Source organism: Centruroides vittatus, unplaced genomic scaffold (genome assembly GCF_030686945.1).
Source record: "Centruroides vittatus isolate TY-2023 unplaced genomic scaffold, ASM3068694v2 contig_7, whole genome shotgun sequence".
NCBI lineage: Eukaryota > Metazoa > Arthropoda > Arachnida > Scorpiones > Buthidae > Centruroides > Centruroides vittatus.
The window spans coordinates 3,801,411-3,826,940 of record NW_027122442.1 but is presented as its reverse complement, the minus strand read 5'-3'; the positions used below and the strand labels follow the sequence as shown (position 1 = coordinate 3,826,940).

The 25,530-nt window shown below is 28.1% G+C and overlaps 1 protein-coding gene across 8 annotated transcripts in view; it reads left to right on the top strand.

The window, feature by feature from the left end:
* LOC136980497 (cytoplasmic dynein 1 intermediate chain 2-like) overlaps positions 1 to 25,215 on the top strand; it is a 71,183-nt gene extending 45,968 nt beyond the window's left edge. For all 8 annotated transcript variants that reach the window (XM_067276634.1, XM_067276633.1, XM_067276632.1 and 5 more), the window contains 11 exons: positions 8,427 to 8,624; positions 8,727 to 8,880; positions 10,772 to 10,871; positions 13,267 to 13,392; positions 16,014 to 16,160; positions 19,475 to 19,588; positions 19,672 to 19,792; positions 22,747 to 22,907; positions 23,397 to 23,537; positions 24,169 to 24,294; positions 24,374 to 25,215. In XM_067276634.1, coding sequence (XP_067132735.1) covers positions 8,427 to 8,624; positions 8,727 to 8,880; positions 10,772 to 10,871; positions 13,267 to 13,392; positions 16,014 to 16,160; positions 19,475 to 19,588; positions 19,672 to 19,792; positions 22,747 to 22,907; positions 23,397 to 23,537; positions 24,169 to 24,294; positions 24,374 to 24,514 — 1,529 coding nt within the window. In that variant the 3' untranslated portion in view covers positions 24,515 to 25,215. The remainder of the gene's footprint in view (positions 1 to 8,426; positions 8,625 to 8,726; positions 8,881 to 10,771; positions 10,872 to 13,266; positions 13,393 to 16,013; positions 16,161 to 19,474; positions 19,589 to 19,671; positions 19,793 to 22,746; positions 22,908 to 23,396; positions 23,538 to 24,168; positions 24,295 to 24,373) is intronic.
* The last annotated feature ends 315 nt before the right edge of the window (positions 25,216 to 25,530 follow it).

Genomic DNA, 25,530 nt, shown 5'->3' with positions numbered 1-25,530 from the left:
AGTGAAAAGATGTCCTTTGCTTGGGAATGGTTGATAAACAAGCTTAAGAGGGTTTAATTGTCTCATTTAAGGCATTTTTAGTTATACAATGATTCAAACTTTAAGTTATTGTTTATAAAAAAAAAAAATTTAATTATTGTAGTTCATTATGAATGACTTGAGAAGAAATAAAACTGGTCAGTAATTTCTTTTACAGAAACTTAATGATTAAAAAACCAATCAAAAATGATAACAAGACACAATAAAGATCCATTTTTACCTAAAACTAAGCAAGCTTTATTGAACTAAAAATTTCTTTTTATTACATTTTTCATAGACTTATCTCACGATAAGTTTCCTTTGTTGCCCCAAATCCGGAATATATTAATTTTTAAATTCTTGTTGTTGCAAGGAACATAATCTTAACTTACCCAGTTTTTGTTAGCCTTTGAATTTGATCACGCACCATTTGGCAGAATTAATATATATAACTTGTGGAAAATGTTATTCATCGTAGATAACATTATTGAATGAATTTTGTCAATATAGTATTCAAGATAAAATTTTAAATTTTATAATAATTTTTGAGTTTAGCTTTACTTACGTTCAAGAAAATCAGTTATAGTCAATGCTGTGGCTCAGCTGAAAACTAGCTAAAGTACACTGCAAAATGTAATACACTATTAAGATTTATCAAACAACAATGAGAAAATCTAAGATGATTTTCTTTGGTGGCACATGCATTTCTATTTCAATTACAGTGGATGATCAGTTAACAAACATAATTCGTTCGAAGATGATGTTCACTATCTGAATTGTTAGTTAACCGATTATCGATTTACCATAGATTTTTATGGGAATCTGAGTAATTCATTCTGGAGATCCAAAAAATAAATAAATAAATGATATAATTTCTTATTATGTTTATTTATATGTAATAACAATAATACATATATACACAATCTTGCATTTTCATCAGTCATGTTTTTTTTTCCATTTGTGGGGTGTTAAAGAATCTGTCCAATGTTGAATGCTTTTTTCTCTTCAATATTTTTCAGAAGTCATTAATAGCATTGTCTTTGTAGAGATCCCCAAGCCTACTGATCTCAACCTTGTTTGGGTGCCATTCTAAGACTGTTGTTCTGACATCCTCCCATTTCTTCAAAAGATCTTTAATAGCAGATATCAGCATTGGTCCTCTCTTGTCTTTCTCTTTTTCAGAAGAAAATACATCTTGCTGATTTTCTTGGTGTTCTTCATTCAAGAATTATTGGAGTTTTTCTGTCATCTTCATTCACCTCCAATTCCAAATCTCTAGCAGTTGTCACAATTTCATCCATAATTTCAGGGACATCATACATCATCTCCATCTCCCTGAATATAGGATGGTCACAGCTTTTGCCAAGCTGAATTCAACTGTCATTGAGTGACTTCTGACCATGCCTTTTGAATGAACCAGATAGCTTCATGAATATCAAATTTTTCTTTCCAAAATGTTTTTAATGTCATTGTTGAGGAGAACTGGCATGCTTCAAAACACCAACAAAGCAGCATGCAAATGCACAATTTCTTGAAACCCGCAATAACCTACTGATCCATTGGCTGAATCAATGGAGTAGTATTTGGAGGCAAAAACTAAACTGTCAGTCAAAAAAAGTCTTCCAGCAAATTATCTTCCAGACCTTTTGGGTGTCCTTGTGCATTGTCCAAAATCAACAGTCCTTTCAATAGCAATTCATTGGCCTGAAGGTAATCCTTGATGCTTGGGGCACAAACTTTAAATAGTCATTCTTTGAAAAGAACCTATGTGACCCATGCCCTTTCATTCAATCTCCACATCACTAGCAGTCTTTCTCTAATTATGGAATTTTTTTGAATGCTGTAGGGTTTCCAGAGTGATAGACAAGAAGCGGGTTTAGCTTCATATCACCATTAGTGTTAGCTTCCAAAAGTAATGTCAGTCGGTCTTTCATGGGTTTATGCCCAGGAATATTTTTCTCATCTTTTGTGATATAGGTGCAGTTCAGCATGAGCTGCACCTATATAAATCAGTTTCATCACAAGTTCAAGTTCAAGTTCTTTATTGCCGTACAAAGGTACAAGCCCGGTACCGCGTAAACACAACCGGTTCAGTTTCATCACAATTGAAAATTTGTTGTGGACAATATCTTTCTTTTCTAATGAAATCTTGAAATTTGAGACATACTTCTCAGCTTTTTCTTTATCTGCACTAGCAGATTCACCATAAATTATCACATTTAATGCCAGATCTCCTCCTAAACTTTGCAAATTATCCAGTGGTAGCCTTGAATTCTATCTCCTCATGTGACAAATGTGGAGTTTGTTTCTTTAATTTTTCAAAAATTTTTCTAGCCTTCTCTTGAATGATAGTTATACTAGTTACATCTCTTTTCACATCCCTTTCTTTTATTCAAACTAAAAGCAATCACTCCATTTTTTCATGGATGGCAAATCTTTGTTTCTCAGAAGCAATTTTCATTATTCCTTTAGCTGCTTGAATCTTCTTAATTATATCTTTCTTAGCTAAGATTGTTCCTACTGTAAACCTGTTCAAGCCATAGTGCCTAGCAACATCAGGCATCGTCTGCCCACTCTACCTTAGATGTTATCTTGTTTGGTTTCTATGGTTTAGTTCTTGATACTCCATTCATTTTACGTCCCATAATATTATCAGTTTTTTTTTTAAATAAAAAGCTCAGAAAAGCACTTACAAAAATTCAGAGAACAGAAATCAACTAGCACAAAAAAAGGTTATGTATACAATTGTCAAAGTCTCATTCCAGAAATTGTTCATAGATAGCAGTAAAATACAGTTCTACAAATCTCGCACACCTGTGTCGCTTCTTCTTATGTTTGTTCTGAGGTGTTTGTTGTCCAAACATAGAAAGCTTTTACAAAAGAGTTCATTGTTTGATTTGTTCACAGTCAGAACTGTTTGTTAACTGATAACCCCATGTATACTCAAATTTTCTTAAAACAATCTTTTAGATTTATGGTTTAGAACTGCTGATATACAAACATAACTTTGGAAGAAATAACTAATATAATTTGAAAAATTACTTATGAAGAAAGTGGAAATATGGTAATACTACATTCGCACACAATCCACGACTCACTTCGATCTCGATCTGGATTGTAACTGTTGCCAGTTGAACGTCGTGCTGTGCGCACAGACAGTCTGCTTGAGAAGAACCTGGCTATTACACGCAATGATAAAACAGACATAACTATGTGGTTAGTCACGAACATCAACAAACAAAATGTAAGTTTTGGTTAGAAATAAATACAGTACTTTTTCTTGCTATATATCTAATAATAGACAGATGTCATCGTTTCTCCAAATACAATATCTTTTTTATTTCTTTGTCGATATCCCGACGCAAGATCCGCAGCCATCTTGTATTTTCTCACACGCATGGGATTGTGGGATCTCTCTTATGACTGTATCTATTAGGTTGTTCAGAAAGTAATTTCGTCTTTTTATTACTAGAGGAATTAGATGTATTTTTATCAGCCAATTTTATTTTAAACTACATTTTCATTATATACTTCGACAGCTGACATTTTAAGGCTTATTTGTAAAAAATTTTGTTTGATTCGTACAATTGTTTTTTTTTTTTTTTTTTCGGTGACCCATCAAATATGGAAAATCGAAAGCATCATTTTCAGCATATTTTGCTATTTTATAACTAAAAAATCAAAATGCTGTTCAAACAAGAAAAAAATTCTGGTACATGTTTGGAGAAGATGTGGTGAGAGAAAGACAGTGCCAAAACTGGTTTACAAAATTGCAATATTGAAGATACACCACATTCTGGATGGCCATTCGAAGCCAATGAAAACAAAATAAGGTACTGATTGAAGCAATCTGCCATATAACAACACGTGAAATTACTACGAGATTAAATCTATTAAATTGAACCGTTTATTACTACTTAAAATGAATTGGTTTCGTTTCAAAGCTCGATATATGGGTTCCGCATGTTATAAACGAGAGATGCTCTCTATGGTTGGATTTTAAAGAAATTTTTTTTTGAGCTTTTACCAGACAATTTAACAATTGATTCGAAAGTGTACTGCCATCGAGTAAACAAATTGAGTAATATCATCAAATAGAAAAGGCCAGAATTGATCAACAAACAAAGTGTAGTGTTTTACCATGATAATGCCAAATTTCACGCAAGTTTGGTAACTCGTCAGAAACTGTTATAGCTTAGATGGGATGTGTTATCACACCAACCATATTTGCCAGATCGGGCACACTCAGATTATTACTTGTTCCGGTCTATACAATTTTTTTTAACTGTAAGACATTTACTTGAAATGACAATGTCAAAAATCACTTGGATCAGTTTTTTGTAAACAACGATCAAAATTTATATGAATGTGAAATCATGCTACTACCAGAAACAATGACAACAGATATTTGACCAAAATGGTCAATATATAATTCAATGAAATATTTATTTATTATAAGAATATTGCGTTTATTTTTCTATGGAAAAAACGAAATTACTTTCCGAACAACCCAATAGTTTCAAGAACTCTCTCGAGTCGATCGCGATTGAACGTCATTTCAATCGAGATTGAAACGGTTGAGGGAGGTCGCACCAAGGCATAGTCGCCGGCCTTGGTCACAATCTAGATTGAAATGCTCGGTGCAAACGGGGTATAAGCCTGTACATTGAAATGAGAGAAGAAATGAAACCTGTTAGTTTTAAACATTTTTGAATATATATAAAGTGAAAAAATTATAATAAATTTAACAATTAATTACTTAACTTAGGATGACCATGTTTTACTCATACCTATCTTAGATATAAAATTTTCTGATATAAGTAAGATAATATTGCTGCCAATACATGATGATTGTTTAATTCAAAGGACAAATTTTTATTTATATGAGAAACATTATAAGTGAAAACGACTTCTTTCATTTATTGGCCTCATAAATTTGCTGCTAATGGTAGTCCCTTGATTTAATGGACTAATTGGGAGGAAGGAATGTGTATTGCTACTGCCGAAAGTCCATTAAATTGAATGTATTTTAAAAACACAGATTTAATAATGAAACGGATGTATTAAAATGTTATAGCATATAAGTATGAATAAAATATTATTTCAGTGAACATTGAATAATTTATACGTGTCTCTAAAACATTTGTTAAAAATATATAAATGTATGGAAAGAAACCAAACTTGTCATTTCATATAAATGTATGGAAGAAACCAAACTTTATTTTAATTAAAAACTTCAAAAACTATGCAATGTATCTAATGGACTGCTTCCACTAATAATGCTGATTCATTGACCCAATGTTTTAGTGTTCTCTTCTGCAAATAAAACAGATTCTAAATTTTTTATCTGTTAAATCAAGAGCATGTTGTACTTCTGTATAATATCAAGAAGAAAATTTTGTTTTGGTAGTTATATTTTGCTGCAAATTTTTCTTTTACTCGATATTTCTTTTCCGTAAAGAAAAATGTAAAAATATTTGTATCTAAATGTTCGCGTTTCATTTTTTCCTGTATTGTGAATTTCAACTGTGTTGTTTTCATTTGTTAATATAAATTTGTTAAACAAAAATTATATAACAAAAAAATACATTTAGTATTACATTTATGAAATTATTTGTTTAATTATTGATACTTACAATATAATATATTTACTTAGTATGTATATTTAGTTTCTTTCTTAATTTTATTTTAAAATTATACTTATTTACTGATTTTATTTCTGATATTTTGTTTTTAAGATCTGCAACATGCTAACCTTTCTTTACTCGTTACATTATTACGATTTAATTTACATGTTCAAAATCTGCCTACCTTTAATCCGAATTATGCGTATCTATAATTAATTAGCCATTTTATGGCCAAATTAAAATCCAACAGTAATTTTTATTTATTACTCTACGTTGGGGTTGGTTTATATATAATTAATTTGTTAAATTAGTATTAATTATTTAAGGCAAAAATAAGTATATAATCCAGTAAAAGTGAACGAAATTAAGCTTTAGTCATCAAATGTAATCATCGTGGTTATTAATAATATGTGTACTGATAGTAAAATAGTTTAAATTTAAAAAGAAATTTGGTGATTTTCAGTTGATTTCAGTGAAAATTTAGTTTTTGGCATTTGTTGACAATCAGTCATTTGAAAATATCTCCGAAAAAAATTCAATGAATCTAGAAAATCTATTACTTAAGTAAATACAGAATGTGATTAAAAAGAATTTGTATTAAATAGCTTTGATATGATGTGATTAGAAGAATAATCCATGGTTTGTATGTCGAAGAGAAGCAAGTCCTGTCGGTTCCTAAATTATTGTCTGGCTTAAAAAAAAAAAGATGAATTTTCTTTGAAAGAAAGTGACATGCTGCTTAAAATTATTTTTTGTCTTTTGAAAACAGTCTTCGTATATGTATAGATTCCCTTCCATATCAGAAAAAGCATCATCCTATTTTACAGTTTACTTTGTACATGCTTACTTGCATCAGTGCTCTCAACTAAGTTGTCTGGACAATAGTTTAGTCTCCTTGGTGCTTAAACACCTACTTTTTTATACCAAATTACATAATATTAATATAATTTGAGCTTGGTTTTTTTTATAAATATTTAAATTTTTTCAATTGGTAAGTAGGATACATTTTCCTGAAAGAAATAATTAATTTTTCATGCCAGATTCTTTATTAGATAAAAGCTGTTATTAAATTTATACTAGATAAAAGTTTTATCCAGTATCAATTCGCCAAATATTCAGCAAAAGTAATTTAACAACAATTTCGTGCTTATTTTAATCTGTAGGTTATTGCTAGCTGCTATTTAATTGTATAATTTATAACTCAGTCCAGAATAAAAGATGAATAATTTTCATTAATTAAATGGATTCATGTAGATAGTGATAAATATAGATAACACAGTTCTCTCATTGTGCAGTTATGAAGAAGTTTAATGAAGAGACTTATCTAACCAAATAACTCCAATCATACGGAAGTGGAAACAAACTGTTTTAAAGGAGATAAAATTAATTTAAATAAATAATAAAATAATATTGACATGTTATGAATTTCTGTATACAACGTGGAAATGGCTCATGAATATTTTAAAGATGTAACTGAAGAAACTGAATCTCTTCAATTAATAATGTTCTTCAGACTTCTTTGATAGATCCATATTGCTTCTCTACTATACCATGATTTCTTTTCTGATTTTAAGTTCTCTATCAAGAACATCTTGTACTAGGGGAAGTATTATTTTTACTTAGTCTTATGTTCTTTATTTTGTGTAAATTGTGTGGAAAATTTGATTTATATACCTCTATTGTATAAAATATGCTGTTTTGTCAGCAATTTTCGATTAATTATTAGTTATTAAGACAAGAAATAAAAAAATACCATTATAGATTTTTCTCATGTTAATTTCAACAGGATCATATATATTTGAAAATGATTTAAATATTTTTCTTAGTAATTGATCTCGTAGCATTTAAATGTAATTGTTTCATTTTTCTTTTTTTAAATGTAAAATTTTTAAAATAATAACTTCTCTATTATTTCTTAATTATATAAATTATGGAAAAATATTTCATAAAATTTTTTATGGGTCTATTATTGATCGCTAGTGGATTCTTCTTCTTTGATGATCTTTTAAAAACAGCTTATTGACCAATAATTATAATTCTCGTCTGATTAATATATCAATAAAATCATTATCGATGCATTTCTATCAATTTATTTTGAAATTATATTTGAGAAATTCTATTGTTATAAACAAGTTTTGAATCGATACTTAAGCTTAGTAATTCAAACAGAGGGAGAAGTCATTAGCGTATTGGGAACTAGTTTGTTTAATTGTGAAAGCTTTATGTTAAAAAAGATATTATAATAATTATTTTTATTGTGTTTTTAATATATTAATAAAATTTTAATATTACTCTTACGTCATCCATTGTCTCTTTAAATAGTAATTAATATTAATATCAAAAAGCCTTAAATCTAGTAAAAATAGAACATTTATTAATGGAACAAATGTTTTCGGCCACGTACGATGGCTGTCTTCAGGCTCTAAAATGAAATTAATGAATAGAACAAGAAGCACATTTGAAAATTACAAATTTACATAGTGAGTCACATGCGCAAGAGCATAAATATATTAAATAAAATATAGAAAATAGTAATTCAATAATTTGATTAATAATAATAAGTCACGATGTCATTTGATGATTAAAATAAATATATTAAAAGATGTCATCTTTACTATTTGCTTTTATTATTATATTTAACTAGGAGGGAAACAAAATTTTTTCAGTTTAATTATAATAATTATTAAATAATGCATTTAATTCGAAATGGTTAGCAATGTTGCTGTGTTTTATTTTATTAAAATATACCAAAATGTCAGGCATGACTTATTCACCACCTAGTTCTCACTTACGCTGACATGTCAGTCGAAGAAGACGGGGAAGGGTCTTCCCTTCCCTCTCACGATTTGGAATCTTTTGCTCATCCACCACACAAGGTGACTGGATTACCTCATGTAGAAATGGTACGTCCTGCTCATACACCCGATACAGAAAGTGCCATTCCACCCGGAGAAATTGTAAAAGAAGAAAAGAAGAAAGGTTTGTTTTAAATACATTATTTAGTAATTAAAATTATTTGAATGAATTTATTCTATGAATGTATTTGAAAGTAATTTCAATTTTTTACATATTTACAAAAAGCAAGGGAATTCAGTGAAGAAGAAAAGAAACAAATCATGATGAGAGAAGATTTTCAAAATTTCTTTGATCGAGCCACACGAATAATAGAACGTGTTTTATATGAAGATGTCGACATTTGTGTAGACTATACTGGTGGTGGGGAGGAACAGGAAGGGTAAAAAATATTCTATTTTATTTGTTTTTCTTTTTATCGTGTGTAAACTTTTCAAATAAAAGAGTTTTGAAAACAATTATTTATTCCTAAAAATTTTGATAAAATATGATTTGAAATTGAAGATGAATTAGAATTTCCAATTAACATTATTGAGTGTCTAATTAAATTTAATATAGTTTAATATCTTAAGATTTTGAAAAGTGATTATTGATAGTACAAGAGGGTTTAATCAGAAATTAGTATAATTACAACTAGCAACACTACAGTTAGGAATGTGTGTGATGCCATCTGTCTTGCCTAACCAGTACACAAAAGTATGCCATTTAGTCCGGAAGTCCATGTCTGAGCTATGGATGACTGCATAGGAACAGTGTTATAGCCCGCAGCATGACTTGTATCATGGAAAAGGCTACCATTGCCATGTTCCAAACATAAGGACGTTAGCAAGGTTGATGAAATAGTGCAACAGTATCACTGAAAAAAGCATGGCCCAAAAATTTAGTTCATATGCCTGACAATGTCCAAAGAGTCCGTGTGGCTCTGTAGCAAAAATCCGAATCAGTTGTTGCATTCAAGAATACTGCACATATCACACTTTCCACCTCAGATTGTGAAGTTTGATTTAAAGTTCCATCTATACAAGTTGCAAGAGCTGTAACTAGCAGTTAGTGAGCAGACAAGACTCCTGCACAACATTCCTTGAAAGATGAGTGAGATGAATTAATTTTAACTGCTCTGGTAATGTCTGATGAAGCATATTTTCTTCTTAATGGTTTTGTGAATAAGCAAAACTTCCCTCATTGGGCAGAAAGTAACCCACAATTTTTTCATGATAAACCTTAACATAGATTAAAGGTGATGACAACCTTTCCTTAAACTATTTTGGGGGGATATCTCAAGGACAGTTTTCTTCTGGTGGCTACAAAGTATTGGGGGATTTGAAAATGGCAATCTGAGAAGAGATTGAGGCCATTACCCTGCAAATTCAGGATATCGTGAGGAGCTTTTATATGTGCTTGCAACAATGCATTAATATTTTTGGAGATCATTTGAATGATGCTACATTTAAGGCATAGACACAGTTTTTGTTGTCTCAGTAATCACAATTTGTGTAAATCTGATAGCCACAAATAAAATTTTGTGCACCTGTACATCAGTTTTCACTGTCACTTCTTTCTTTTGTGCTAATTTCCAAGGCCCACTCAACCTGTAGTTTTAATGTCATTGTACACATTCAATTTGATTGAAGTAAGAAAAACTAAATTTCTGAAATATGTAAACTAAAACAGCAAACTTCTTTAATTTAAATAGATCAAAACCTTTCAGAAGTTTTAGATTTTAACTGAAAAAGAAAATTGAATATATTCACTATTTGTTCTTAATGCTTCATTTAACTTTCATCATTATGACTTAAAAAACATACATTATTATTCCGATAAAAACTTTTCCTAACAAAAATTTTAATGTTGCTATAACTAGTAACTGGCAAAATTAAGCTAAATTTGAGTTTGTTGAAAATAAAGTTTTTCATAAAATTGCCATACGAATGAGAAGTTCAAGTAGGAAAAGTTCTCTTTTTATTGCAAATTTTCAGTTATTTATTCTAAAAAATAAAATAAACCATTATAATATTTACAAAGTATTTTTTTGTACATTTGGTTTGATGTTTTCAGGATTCATCAGATCTTAAAATAATTATTAAATTGTTTTTGATAAATGTTATAAAAGTTATTACTGAAAATGAATCGCTAAAACAATATAAAATCATTTTCATAATTCGCTGACAATTATTTTATGTAATAATTAAAAGATTATTTTTATTGACATTTGTATAATAATTACTTTTTATGTAAAGTGATTTTAAATTTTCATAATCTTAAAATTTTTATAGGGATGATAAAACTGGAATTAAATTATCACTTAATCGCTACTTTGTTGATGATCACTGGTCAAAAAATCGTACGGTTACAAGTTTCGATTGGTCCTCTCAGGTAAACATTTCTTTTACTTAAAATGTATTTAGAGTGAAAAAATTATTAAATGAAATTAAAGAATTATTGAATTAATTAAATACAGTATAAACAACAACTCTGTAATGCAATTTTTTAATTAATCACAACCAGATCTGCTAAATTTATCAGGCTATTAAAAGGCTAATTTAATAATATTATTATTTAATTAAATTGATTATTTAATAGCCCAATAATTCAGCAGAACATCTGGTTGTGATTAATTTGTTCCTTAATTTTATTTAATTTGAATTAGCAGAAAAAGAATTTGAGAAAAAAAATTATAAACAATTGAGATTTAAATGAAATCAAATGAAATTGGATAAGATTTTATGGACAAATTACAAAATTGTATAAACAAAAAGTAAATATTTGCTTTAGTTGAATACAGTCAAGTTAGCCGGAATAAGTTTTATTTTAGATCAGAAAATGTATTAAGACTTCAAAGAGTAAATAAAATTATGAATTAAGTAGAAAAATTAAAATGGAGTTTTATCAAAATCACTAGCAATATGTGAAGAATTTTATTTAAAAAAATTCTTGTAATTGTTCTGAATGTTTAATTTGAATTTTGTTTTAATATGAGAATGTTTCACTTCTATGTCATTCTAAAATATCAAATAAATGTTTCTATTATTTCAATTTAGAATAAATTTGCTTTTACTATGAACTTACCATACATCATAGATGTTTCTAAGTTGAAGTTTGTCAGATTTTTGACCAAAAACATTTCTTTTGTTTAATAAAATGTTGCCTTCCTAAAATAAGCAATGGATTAGAAAACAGATTACATAATATAATGGTTGATTGATAAATAAAGTTTCTTATGTTCCAAGAAGTGCAAGAATAGAAACATTCAGTAATGATGAGTGTCGTAGTGTCTAGTCTATAAGTTCAATGTTTTAGTTACATTGTTCTTTACATAGTAGTCAAGGTTAAACATGAATTTGTCTTTTTCATTTCATACATAACAATGATCACTGATTGAATTTTTATCATTGGAAGATTGCATGCAAAGGAAGAAACAATCAGTTTTGGTAAAATATTGTAAAATCTTATGAATATTCTAGGAATGTATTCACAAAGTAATACATTGCAGTAAGGAAACAATAAAGATGCTTAATTCTTCACTATGTGAAACAATAGACACTCTCAGGTACCAAATTTTATTCCAAAGTTGCAGAATTATTGGCATTGCATCAGAAACTTCAATTATATCTTTTATCTCCATATTTTGTCTTCTAATAAAGATAATTTGTGGATTGATGAAAATGCAAATTTTATGTTTATTTTATTGCAATTTGATCAGAAAAAGCATAAAAATAAATGTATCAAATTTCACTTCTCTAAATTATCTCAGGTTTCATGGATTGACATCAGGTTTGTTTGTAATTGGAGAGAGAGAGGTTATCTTTCAAAGTCAGAGTAGGAAAATTTTATTACTTTAAAGGGAGATTAGCAGCAAAGCCAGTGTCAAACCACCATTCCGAATGCAAACAACAACTTTCATCACTATTGTAAATGGTTCAAGCGACAACATTTTTGTCGGAACTGATTATTTCAATTTAATTTTTCATGTGATGTAATCTCACAGTTATCAAAAATCAATATCTTCAATTCAAAAATTAATATCACTTGAAATATTACAAAAATTTTGGTGGAATGTTTTCTCTGAGAAACAATGCCTAGATTATCAAAAATTTGGCAAGGGATCACATGACTTTAACTGCATAAATTACTAGATTTATAATTTAAAAAATAATGAGAATTTTATCAAATAAAGGCATTTGTCATGATGTGTCAATAACTCTGTTACAAATTGAACAAAAATGTCTCAATTTTAATAGTTTGCATTATCAAAGTTAATATTTTTTTTAAGTTTTGTTATGTTGCATTGCATGTGACAATGTTATACAGTAGGCATCATATTGTTGCACACAATGCATTACTCTCATTTAAAAATATTTGGTGTGTTGTTGTTTTTTCTCTTTTGTTATGCAGTGATGAAAAATAGCAGAAAATACAAGGAATGGAAGAATTTATGTAAGAATAAATTTATTTTAAATTGCTTTTGTGTTGAGTTGCACTCATTCATAGTGACCATTGCTGTGTCGACACCTATGCATTTTTCGTAAGTTTTTACCAAACACAAATTCCTGTATGGTGTCTCTCAGAAGTCAGCTTTTTTTCTTTCTCAAAAAGTATTTGCACACTAAAAAAGTGTCAACTGCATGTCATTCAGATTGAAAAGTACAGAGAACAGAAATTTCGATGTATATATTTATGATTATTATTATTATTATTATTATTAAATAACAAATTTGTTTTTATATATATTTTGTTTGTTGAACAATATTGAATTTATTATTTATGATAGTTTCCAGAATTACTTGTTGCTTCATACAATAACAATGAAGATTCACCTCATGATCCCGATGGTGTTTGTTTGGTTTGGAATATGAAATTTAAAAAGACCACTCCTGAATATGTATTTCATTGTCAGGTACAATATGATTTAATTTCAATTATATTATAAATACTAACCATAAATTATTAATCTTTAAAAATAATTTTAGTATAAATTAATAAATATCTAAAAAAAAAAATATTTTTTACATTTTTAATTGTCTTTTTGGAAATAATAAAAGTATTCACTGTTCATTACATTGTAATCATTTTACTGTTAAGTATGTTATAAATTTTAGTAAAAATCCTTTTTATATAATTAAAGACGTTTGAGTTGCATTTTAAACATGAAAAAACAAAAAACAGATATGATAGACAGAGGGAGAACACTTAATTCTTTAAAATTATGTTTGAGAATAATGATTTGTAATTAAACAAAATAAAACAAAAATCTATGTTTATAAAATGAAAATTCATTGTTTTTGCTATATAAGACATAACTAAAAACATGTTTTAGACCAATGATCGGCAACCGGTTGTCCGTGGACCATCAATAGTCCGCAAGAAAATTTGGGTGATCCGTGGAGAAATTTGGACATTGATCAACAGAAGGTTACGCCAAGTATTACGAAAGAAATGCAAAATGCTTAGTTACTTTTTTCAGTTATTGGGGATTTTTTATTCAAATCTAAAACCAAATACGAAGTGACTGCTATCAATAAATATTGTGAGTGCAATTGTCGTCCTTTGTGGAAAAGCGCTAAGAATCCATAAACTTGTTTCAAACAAGCAGCAGTGAACTTTAGGCTTGCATTAATTTGTTATAATTAAACACACGAATTTCATATTAATATAGTAAAATTGAACTTTTATGATCATTATTCTACAGATTTTGTATTGTTTAAAAAAATTCACGATAGTGGTCCGCAGGATTCAAAATTGTGAGTTTAGTGGTCGTGAGGTCAGAAAGGTTGCCGACCGCTGTTTTAGACTATATATTTTGATGTTGTTGCATAAACAAGAATGAATTTTAAGATTGATTTTAGCATACATTTTTGTCTGAAAACAAAATTATTAAAAACGTATCAGTGAAAGTTGCTGGATGTAGTTTAATAATTTGATATCCAAATGAAGACTTTGATTCCAAATTTGATATCCAAGGATGCTTTAAATCAAGTGTGGTCAACTGTTTTATATTAAAAGGTCAAAAGACATTGTTTTGAAGATATGTGAGATCAGATCAAAAACACTAAAAAACAGCAGATTTTTAATATAAACAATAAAATTATTATAATAAAAATGCACTGTCTATAACTTTTTTCGGCTTGCAGCTGTGGTGTTTATTAGGAGCGACTGTTATTTCTATTTGTTTTGGAATTAGGTGTGATTATTATTCAAGAATGACAATTAATGAAATAAATCTCGTAACTTTTACACTTTATTATTATTTGAACAATGCAATACTTAACATATATACATTGCCACTCTTTCCTTAAGATAAAATGAAATGCTGAGTAGAATGTGAAATTTTAAGTTTACAATAAACTTTATCTTCCTCCAATAAACAACACACTAGTAGAGGGTACTGTCTCTAGCTTTTCCATCTTTTTGCTGTACTGTTTATTAGAATAATTATTGTAATTTCTATTCATTTAAAATTGTAGATGAATAATTTAAGAATGAAATATTAGTATTTTATATATAATTTTAGTTAAAACTTTAAGGTTGCAACTTTTTGATCAGTTTTTCAATATTTAGGGGAATCTTAGATGTTTCAGCTTACTGCAATTCATTTCTTGTTTCAATCTGTTAAGAAGCATTATAAACAGTTTTCCAGATTACAAAAGTTTCAGCTTAATTAATTAAACTTGTTAATTAAAATTAGTATTTCTCACTTTGTAAAGGAATCATAAATCGTATGGTAACTGTTCTTCAAATTTATTGTTCAGAGCTTTATAACTCGTCTATTGTATGACATAAAGCAATTCATGACTTTCTTAGGCTTAAATACTCTCAAGATCCTTAAATTTATTTATGTGGTAAGGGTCGTCCGTGCATCGGTGGTGCATTGTTCTATGGGCAAAAAGAGCAATTGACTTTGAACCATCAACAAAAAACCCCAAATCAATTTTTTATAAACTCATTACTGTAGTAAAAATATCAAAATTTAAATTTGGCAACCATATCTGGGGATCCTAGATAGCCAGTGTAGCTCAGGTGCAGCACAACACAAAACAATTTTCAAAATAGTCTAGTTGTTAGTGACAAGAGACAAAGATTGATAGCAGCTAATGCAGAAATCTTCATTATTGTTGCATTTGGTAAAATATGTTTTAAAAATAATTTATCAAATCAGATTTTTTTTTTATGTAACTTAAAATAATCTTTTCAAAACTTTAAGTTAAAAAAGGATTTTCTTAAAATTGTATATAAGAATAATTTAAAATGTTATTTTGAATTTTATTGATGATAATGATAATTTTATGGCTAAAAAATATATTTAAATTTAATGTATATTCTATTAATATGCTGAATTTGTTCTATTGTAATAGTAATGAACTTAAAATTCTCTTACCGTCAATACTATATTAATAAATAATGAAAAATTATTGTGTATATTTTTATATCTCTGTTTTGTATATTATTATTTAAAGATAGTATTGAAGTTGATTTTATGAAATATTTTATTAAATATTAATAGTTTTAAATAAATTTCAGTCAGCAGTTATGTCTTCATGTTTTGCCAAATTTCATCCTAACCTTGTAATTGGTGGGACTTATTCTGGCCAAATAGTTCTTTGGGATAATAGAAGTAATAAAAGAACACCAGTTCAAAGAAGTCCTTTATCGGCAGCTGCTCATACTGTAAGTTATTTACAGTGGAACTTTGCTTAACGAGCACCTCGCATAACGAGCAAATCAAATTTTTTAAAAATGACACGCTTAATGAGCAACGTTTTGCATAACGAGTGACGAAGAGAGGGGAAGTCCCAGATTGTGCGCATGTTCCATCATGCTATTAGCTGTGATTTTTTTTTTTTTTTTTTTTTTTTGATTTCTGGCAAATTGAATTTGCATTTCAAGTTGGTTCATTTCATGCTAGAAAGAAAAGATGATGATTCATGCTCCTTAAACAATGTATATTGTATAATTTTCTTTGAATAAACATTATACATAAAATACCGTATTTACAGTAGAGCGTCGTTTATCTGAAAGCCGGTCAACCAAAATGTCAGTTAACTGAAAGCTTTCCAGTCGGACTGTGTCGTGCCGAATCGAATGTTTTTGATACTAGATTAACTTCTAAAGTATAATTTTTTTGTTTTTATATTTTTCAATGTATTTATTTTGTTTGTACAAAATAAAGAAATAATTTTTAACGATACAATAGCCTCGATTATTATTATAAAAATTTGCGTTAGGCTTAAAATCGACGAAAATTCAACACGAAGCAACACGCAACGGAGAAAAATTTCAACATGGGCTAGGTTAATATATTTTTTCGTACATAATCGATTATCTGAACAACCCCAGTCCCCAATTGATCCGGATAAACGACGCTCTACTGTACTTGTGTATAAGATGATCTCGCATATAGGACGAGGTGTGACTTTAAAGATCAAAATAAAGAAAATTAGATTTATTAATACAATTCTAATTTTATTTCGTTTAATCACAAATAAATTATCATCAAATGCACATATTAAGACAAACAACCATGTTTTCTTGATGCTATCACCTTTTTTCTACTCGGACTCCCCCTCCGAAGCTTTGTTACAATTCTCCTCTTTATCACTCTTACTCCACAAAGCATCATCCTCTGATCCATCGAGTGAATTTAAAATGCAGTATTTCCTGAATGACTGCTATCAGCTTTTGAAGAATGCTTTTTCACCATGATACCCATGTAACAAAACCAAAAGATTATAATGCACATGACATGAAAAAGATTATTTTTAATAATTCAGAATGTACAAATATTCATTAAAAATACCAGTTTAAACAAATATGAAATAACTACATTTATAATCATTGCTAAAAGTGACCAGCTTTTTTTTGATCATCTCTTTAAAAGTGACATTCACCTTGACCTCAAATAGCACTCTGATATAAATGGCAGCATGAACTATACACTGTTCACAAAAATTATTACAAAAATGCAAAGGATCCTTTGCTCGCTGCATACAGGAACGACCTAGGCTTTTGAAGCAATGAAAAATGAATATAAACTTTGTCTTATATGCAAGTAAATACAGTATTTGAGTATTTTTGTTGGCATGGAATGCATTATCGTATTTTACATTAATTTCTATGGGAAAAATTGTTTCGCTTAACTAGCGTTTTGCATTACGAGTAAGGTTCTGGAAGGAATTATGCTCATTAAGCGAGGTCCACTGTACTAATTTTTGCATTAAATAAATTAAAAATTTTATTTATTTTATAAACTTAAAATATATTAACTTTGAAATTATTTGTGAAATCAAAACAATGTGTCAAAAATATTTTGCTAAAGTAGAAAAATGCCAAATTTGTTAATTTATTCATTTTAAATTATAGTAATTGTATTATAATTTCTGAAGATAGTTCAGTTTACAAACTAGTTTTTCTTAAACTGGATATTAATGTACAATAAAGAAAAAATATATTTCTCTTACAGACAATAATATATAAAATGTGTCTCTACACTATACGTCCTTTCTCATGCTGTTGAGGTATAAGACAATTCCACGGCGGAGTCGACCTTTTATTTGAGGCTTCTCGTTTGCCTTCAAAGGTAAAATAGTCCAATTCTTCAGGAAGAATTGGACTATTTTACATATTACATACAAAACTATAATCAATAATCTTTAAGTTGTCAGAATTATTCTCAGCAAAATATACTCTGGAAAAATAGATAATAGCTTCACATACATTTTCTATAGACATTTTACAAGTATTATCTGCAATATACAAAAAATTGTTTAATTTATATAACTTTTTTGAAATTACTTTCAATAAATTTCCTTTAAAATTTCAAACTTCAATAATTTGAGATTTTATCCACTTATTTTTATGTTTTGGATATATATTGTATTATACATTATGGAAAAATAATGTGTGTAAAATAGTCCAATAATATCAGTTAGTGTTTATGGTGAATAAAAGATATTTATTTTGTTTCATTTCATTAAAGCTTTTTTTATCATTAGTTTTGCAAATCTTTTTCTCATATCAAAAAAGTTATTTGAGATTCTTTCCTATTGTAGTTAAAGAAATAATTTAAACTGAATATAGTTAAATTTATTGTTTCCTGTAATATAAAACAGAAACATGAACAGTTTTTCAAGTAAAAGTAAAAGGAAACAAGATTATGAAAATTTTATGTTACAAATTGGTTGTCTTCAATCAAATGATATAACCAAATTAAAACAATTCGGCTAGAACTCGACTAATTAATTATATAAATATTAAATAATTTGTTGCTATCTTGTATTAAATTTAATAATAAAAAGTAAATTAATTAGCACAAATTATGCAATATCTATATAATTAATTAGTTAAGTTCTAGTCGAATAGTTAATTTAGTTATATTATTTGATTATTAGTATAATTTGGGCTTGATTTCCTAAATAATCATACATATACCATGCTGAAGTTTTCTTAAATGTAAATATTGTTTTGATGTTATTAATTTCTTAGTATGGTAGTAAAGTTACATAATAAATTTATTGTTTTAATCATTATAAACATTATTGTGGATGAGTCAAGCTAATCTTTTTATAACATCAGGACAACTGACAAACTCAGGCCATACATATAGGTACTTTTACTTTTTTGTGGGCAAATGCAAGATCATTTCAGAAAGGAGGAGACGGGAGACTTCTTTTCTTCAAACTAAATGTAATTTATGTTGCATAAGAATAACACTGTAAATATATACTGGCTATGAATTCTTATATAAACAAAACATAAAATATGCGCTTTAAATATATTTCATTGTACTGTACATATCTATTGCATAAATTTAAAATCAGTTTTTTCAATTTATAACTTATTTTAAAACTTTTAAACTACTATATTGTAAATATAATTAAAAGATATAGTTTAGAAATTTTTTCTAACAATAGATTTAATTTAATTTTTTCACATCAAATTATCATCATTATTTTACAATCAACAATAAATAATATTTTTCTTAGCATCCAGTATATTGTGTGCAAGTAGTAGGAACTCAGAATGCACATAATTTAGTTAGCATATCAACCGATGGAAAATTTTGTTCTTGGAGTCTGGACATGCTTTCTGCTCCACAGGTTTTTATTTAATTTTATTATACGTTATATATATTTTTTTTAATAGTTTTCATGATAAAATTTGAATAAAATAATTTATTCAGGATTCAATGGAATTGAGTCAGCAAAAACAATCAAGACCAGTAGCAGTAACTTGTTTGACATTTCCGTATGGTGATTTCAATAACTTTGTAGTTGGAAGTGAGGAAGGTGCTATATATACAGGTAATTCTCTTGTGTATATTTTTGTAATTGTAATATATTTTTTTAAAATATGGCTTGGAAATGGATAAAATTATTTACTCTATATGAAGCATGCAATGCCATAAGGTTGTAAATGCCATTTTTCTCAAATACATTTGTATTTTAAAATTCATTTCTTCAATAAATGTTTTTTCCTACAAAAAAATAAATTGTGGCAATAGTGGCACTCTAAGTGGCTATATTTTGAAGGATGAATTTATGTGCAAGCCACGTGACTTTTGTGCGTAAAGCGTAAAATGTTACGGTTTACATTTACATCATTTTGTTATTCCAATTTGTAATGCAGTGAGTTTTTTATGCAGAACCAGTTTGAATGCCAGTTTATTAATAGTTAACCCGTATCACCTTATTATTTGATATTTCAAAATGATATTCGGACTTCCATTAATCTTTCAAATTTAATAAAAGTTAAAATGTATTAATTTAGTGTGTTTATATTTTCTTTTTATTTATCATAATTATATTACAATTGATAAAGATTACAGCCCAGTTCAAGTACCAAAACTGTGGGCCCAACATTGTTGAAGCCAGGAAGCAGTCACTAATAGATTATCGCCAGTTTTTAATGTTAAAATTGATATTGAATTTGTAAATTGTGTTTAATAATTTAAATGTAAGTTTTTGGTATTCAAAACTGTTTTTCAGCTGTAGAAACATTAATTTTATGATTGCAATTGTTTTTGGCATTTACAACGTTATGGCTCTAACCCTGTTTTTAAACTTTTTTTGTTTCCTTACTATCATACTTAGGTGTTTGAAATTAAACCCAATGTTTTATTTCAAAGTGTAAATTGTTAAAATAATTTTTATAGCATTTGATTAAAGTTTGTTCATTAGAAAAAAGTGTTTTTTCTCTCTCCTGAAAAGTTTGTTTTTTGGCATTTACAACATTATGGCATTGCACGCTTCGTATAATGATCATCATCATATCCACACAGTAATCACTAAAATCTAGCAGAAACTCTCTTTACTAAAACAAATGTTGTTTTTTGACAATTTTAATGTGAAAGATAGAATACAATTTCAGAATAAAGAACATAACCTCATTGGTTGAAATGTGACATATTATATTTGAATTCATTGCATCTAAGTGATGTAAAAATGCATATTGAACTAAATAGTTTAATTGTTATTGTGTATTACATTTAGTTCTAACTGATAAAGTGGTGATGATCATATTAAAAATATATAGCAATTACTTGATTTAAAAAGTATCTTATTGCAATGACAACTAATATTTGAAATTCACTTGAAAGTTTCAGATAGGTAAATATCAAAGTAAATGTGTAGAATTATCATTTGAAAACATATCAAAAATTAAAGGGAGAACTATATGTAGATAATAAAGATATAAATTAGACTGTAATAGTTACTCCAATCTTAATGACAAATGGTCTTTTAGTTTTACTGACTCTTCACACCGATAAGGTTGTAACTTATTTCTAATATTTGATTCTATTTAATTAACTTGTCTTTATTTTACTTATTTATTTTCTGTAGTATAGATTGAAAATTTATATAACATTAAATATTTTCAATAAAAAATTTGTGTCAAAAACAAAAACATATTATCTATAATTAATACTGTGTTTTCGTGGAAGACCAGCATGCTAGTTTATTCAGGGAGACCACAAAAGCAGATATTTCCGTATGGTAAAAAATGGCTTGCTAATTTACCCGGGGAATGCCCAGCGTGCTGGTTTAAGTGAGGTTATATATTCCTCTCCAGAGGGTGCATTAAAAAAACGAATGAGTTTTTATTATAAAACTGTGAAACTCTCAGCATTACATCAAAAACTATGATTATATGTTTAGTTTCTTCATTTTGTCTTCTTTCTAACATAAAATACGTGAGGAATTCTGAAAGTGATTTATGTGCTTTTTTGGGTGTGTATTTTATTATTTGATTTAAAAATGAAAAAATAAACACATTAAATTATCTCAACTTACACCATTAAAATCAGATTTGTGCGAAATTTGAGAGAAAGGTGTTATTTTTAAGGTCAGGGAAAGAAGGTCAGTGTAGTCCACACTGACTAACTACTACTAATGCTATTAATGTCAGTAAGTTGCCAATTGTTTTATTGTCTTGTAAAAGAAAACTTTCTTCCTGATTTAAAATCAGTCAAATTACAATGTTGTTATTTTATTGTACTCCAAAAATGTTTTCTTTAACACTTGATTAACAACCAATTTGTTAGATCTAATTAATTTTATATTTTAAGTCATAGTTTAAGCGGCAGTAACCCCAAGGTTTCCGGCATGCTGGTCATTTCGTGAAAATACAGTAGTAATGGTTATTTTTTGGATAATTTCATATACTATGCATGAACTGATGAAATTCCATCCTTCTTTACAGAAGTGTACCTAGAAATATGTTCTTTAACATTGTCAGAATGTTTATAAATTCCATAGTAGAAAAGCATACACATTTTAACTTAAATGCAGTAAAAATTAACTTTAAATATTTTATTCACTTAAATATTCATACAATATTTTATTTTTATAAAGGTAATTAACTGATTTATTAACCAGATTATCTTTATTTGTAATAATGGATAAATAACATAAAAATGTGCTTTCTAATGACACCAAACTTAGATCTTTCCAGAAAGGTATTAGAATAATTTTACATCTTTATGGCTGAAGCTTTCCTCTTTAAGTAATATTTAAAGCACATAACAACCAAGTAAACAACTTTAATGCCGAAAGATAATCTGTTTTATTCTTATTTCTGTTTTATTGTTATTAAAAAATAAGTAGAACAAAAGTGAGTTAAATTGTTTAATGAATTAAATTATTATTATTTGTTTATTAAATAACAAACAATGTGTGAAATTATGTAAATGTGAAAAAAATTATTTTTAAACAATGATTGAAAAATTTCAATTTTCTTTTAACTGATCAATTTACAGCATGTCGACATGGTAGCAAAGCTGGAATTTTGGATATGTTCGAAGGTCATCAGGGTCCTGTAACAGGAATTGATGCTCACACTGCTCAGGGACAAATAGATTTTTCACATTTGTTTTTGACATCATCATTTGATTGGACAGTTAAACTATGGAGCTTAAAGGTATAATTAATCTTAGTTTATTTATACACGAGTTAATCTATATTTTATAAATACCGGAAGAAAAATTGATTTTCTGTGTACAGCTCGGTTCAGCGGCAATTGACGAGATTTCCGATAGATTTTTCTTTCTTTTTAGAAACTTTTATTGGATCTTACAAATCAAACTAGTAATTTTTGTTTAAATACAAATACAACATATTTTATTGATTTTCATATTTCGAAAATCATTGTTAGTATCTTGACGAAAGGCTTTATTACACACTTCCATTATATGTATATTATACTATATAGTAGCCACATTTCAGTTCTAATTTATTTCATATTTGGGGATATACTTATACAGTAAATATAGATCTAAGCCAAAAGTCTGAACTAAAAATCTTGAGCTTAGCTTGTGTTGCATACTATTTTTGTTTACTGTTATAGGAATACAATTAAAAAAAAATATGCTTTTGCTTTTATTAATTTTTTTTAATGTTACAATTTCAGGAAAACAAGCCACTGTATTCTTTTGAAGATAATGGTGATTATGTATATGATCTGGCTTGGTCCCCTATTCATCCTGCACTATTCGCATGTGTAGACGGAATGGGAAGATTAGATATTTGGAATTTAAATAATGACACTGAAGTAAGTCACTTGTTAAATAATTACTTATAGAACTGATAGTTAAATGATGATTATACAGTACAATTTTTAAAATGCAATCAGCAATAAAGCTTAGAAATTAGTATAATAATTTGATAAGAAGGAAATGATGTAAGTTGGCTTATTCAAATTTTTTAATCATCTCTACATGTTACGTTTGAAAAGAATCGGTCCGGAACGAGACTCGAATCTGCAACTGCCAAACAAATGTATTGGGTTTTTGTAGAGTTGTTTGGTTTATATACGTGCCTTGCCGGGGTATACGATGGCTGGTTGAATGCCTTGTGTGGGAGTTTATAGGACGAGGGCGCTCGATGCGTCTCCAGCTGGCACCGTAGTAACTGACGATGGTTATAGCGTAATGTTATGTTACCGGAAGAGAGATCGGACCGGGTAGCATGTTATGTTTGTTTCGTAATTTTGTTTTTAGTTTGTAAGTTGTTGTTGTGATATCACGGGGATATGATTGATTTTTGGGAGAAGCTAAATAGCCACTTGATGGTGTTGCTTATAATTAAAAATTAAAATAAATAAATTTTTTGCTATATTGTTTAATTTGCAATTTACTTTCTTCTGAAATATTTTGAAAAGGTAATTTATTTATATTTTTTAGCTTCCAACAATAAGCATAGCCACGGAAGGTAATCCTGCTCTTAATAGAGTTATATGGACGCCTTCTGGACATCAAGTGACCATAGGAGACGATATGGGCAAGATTTGGATTTATGATGTTGGTGAAGTAAGTTCTTTTCTTTTTATGTCTCGCATTATTATTTAGAGAATATTTCTGAAAAATTACATTAAAATTTGTTCTGCAGCAATTGGCAACACCTAAAATTGATGAATGGTCAAGATTTGTTCATACACTTCAAGAAATAAAAAATAATCAAGCAGATCAAGATATGGATGCATTTAATCCGCTCTCATCTTCTCCATTCTCGTCGTCTCCGATTCGTTAAGATTCACAATTTCATAATTTGTGATTTTATAATTAAAATCACAAATTTGTGATTTTATTGGAACATGGAATGGAAATTAAATCCATTTAATTATAAATTGGGCCTTTATTGATATGTAAAAATTATACTTATTTCAGTATTGTTGTTGTAATGGGGCAACATTTCAACAATATTAGTTATAAAAATATTGCAATTTAAAGACTTCTTATTAAACTGCAGTTTTGTTTAAACTTATTCTATGCAATATTATTAGTTAAAAAATTAATTTATAATATCAAAAATACTTTGCGGAAGGAATAGTAATGTATATTCTATATTTGTCAAGCTAATTTTCTATAATATTGTATACATATAAGTTTGAGAGAAGTTAAATGAAAATGATGATGTTTTTATATTTAGTAATTTTCTAAATATAAACAAAATTATTTGCGAATTGTAAGTATTCACAAAGCTGCTGGCTTAATTAATAAATTAAAACTTTGATACAGCTATGTGAATTCTCCAAACAGTTGAGGTTCAGAAAAAAATTCAAAAAATTATATTTGAAAATTGAGCATTGTATTTATATGTAAGAAAATACTATTGCTGATTATGTTGGTTTTCTAATGTGGTTTGGTAAAAGTTCTATAAAAATGTCTATTGATATGTTGGATATTTTATAAAATATCTATCATTGGCTGCAAATAAAAGTATTATGGATATCTTTCAGAAATTTTTTCACTTATAATACATATTTATTTCAAAAAATTGTTGTTTCGTACCCACATAACAATAATCAAGATAAATAAAGTGGGGTCAGAAATATCTGGGCTGGTGGCATAAGTCTAAAATTAAGGAACACAGTAGGAAGCAGCATGCAGAAAACTACTGGTGCGTGTGCTATGGGTCATGTATTATTAATTTATAACAATGCAATATTCGGTTAATGTTACGCGTGGTGCCAAGATGGCAGCTCGTCTCTGATTCCACCAAATGGAAGAAAGGAAAGTGGGGATGCACGTTCTAACCTAACCTAA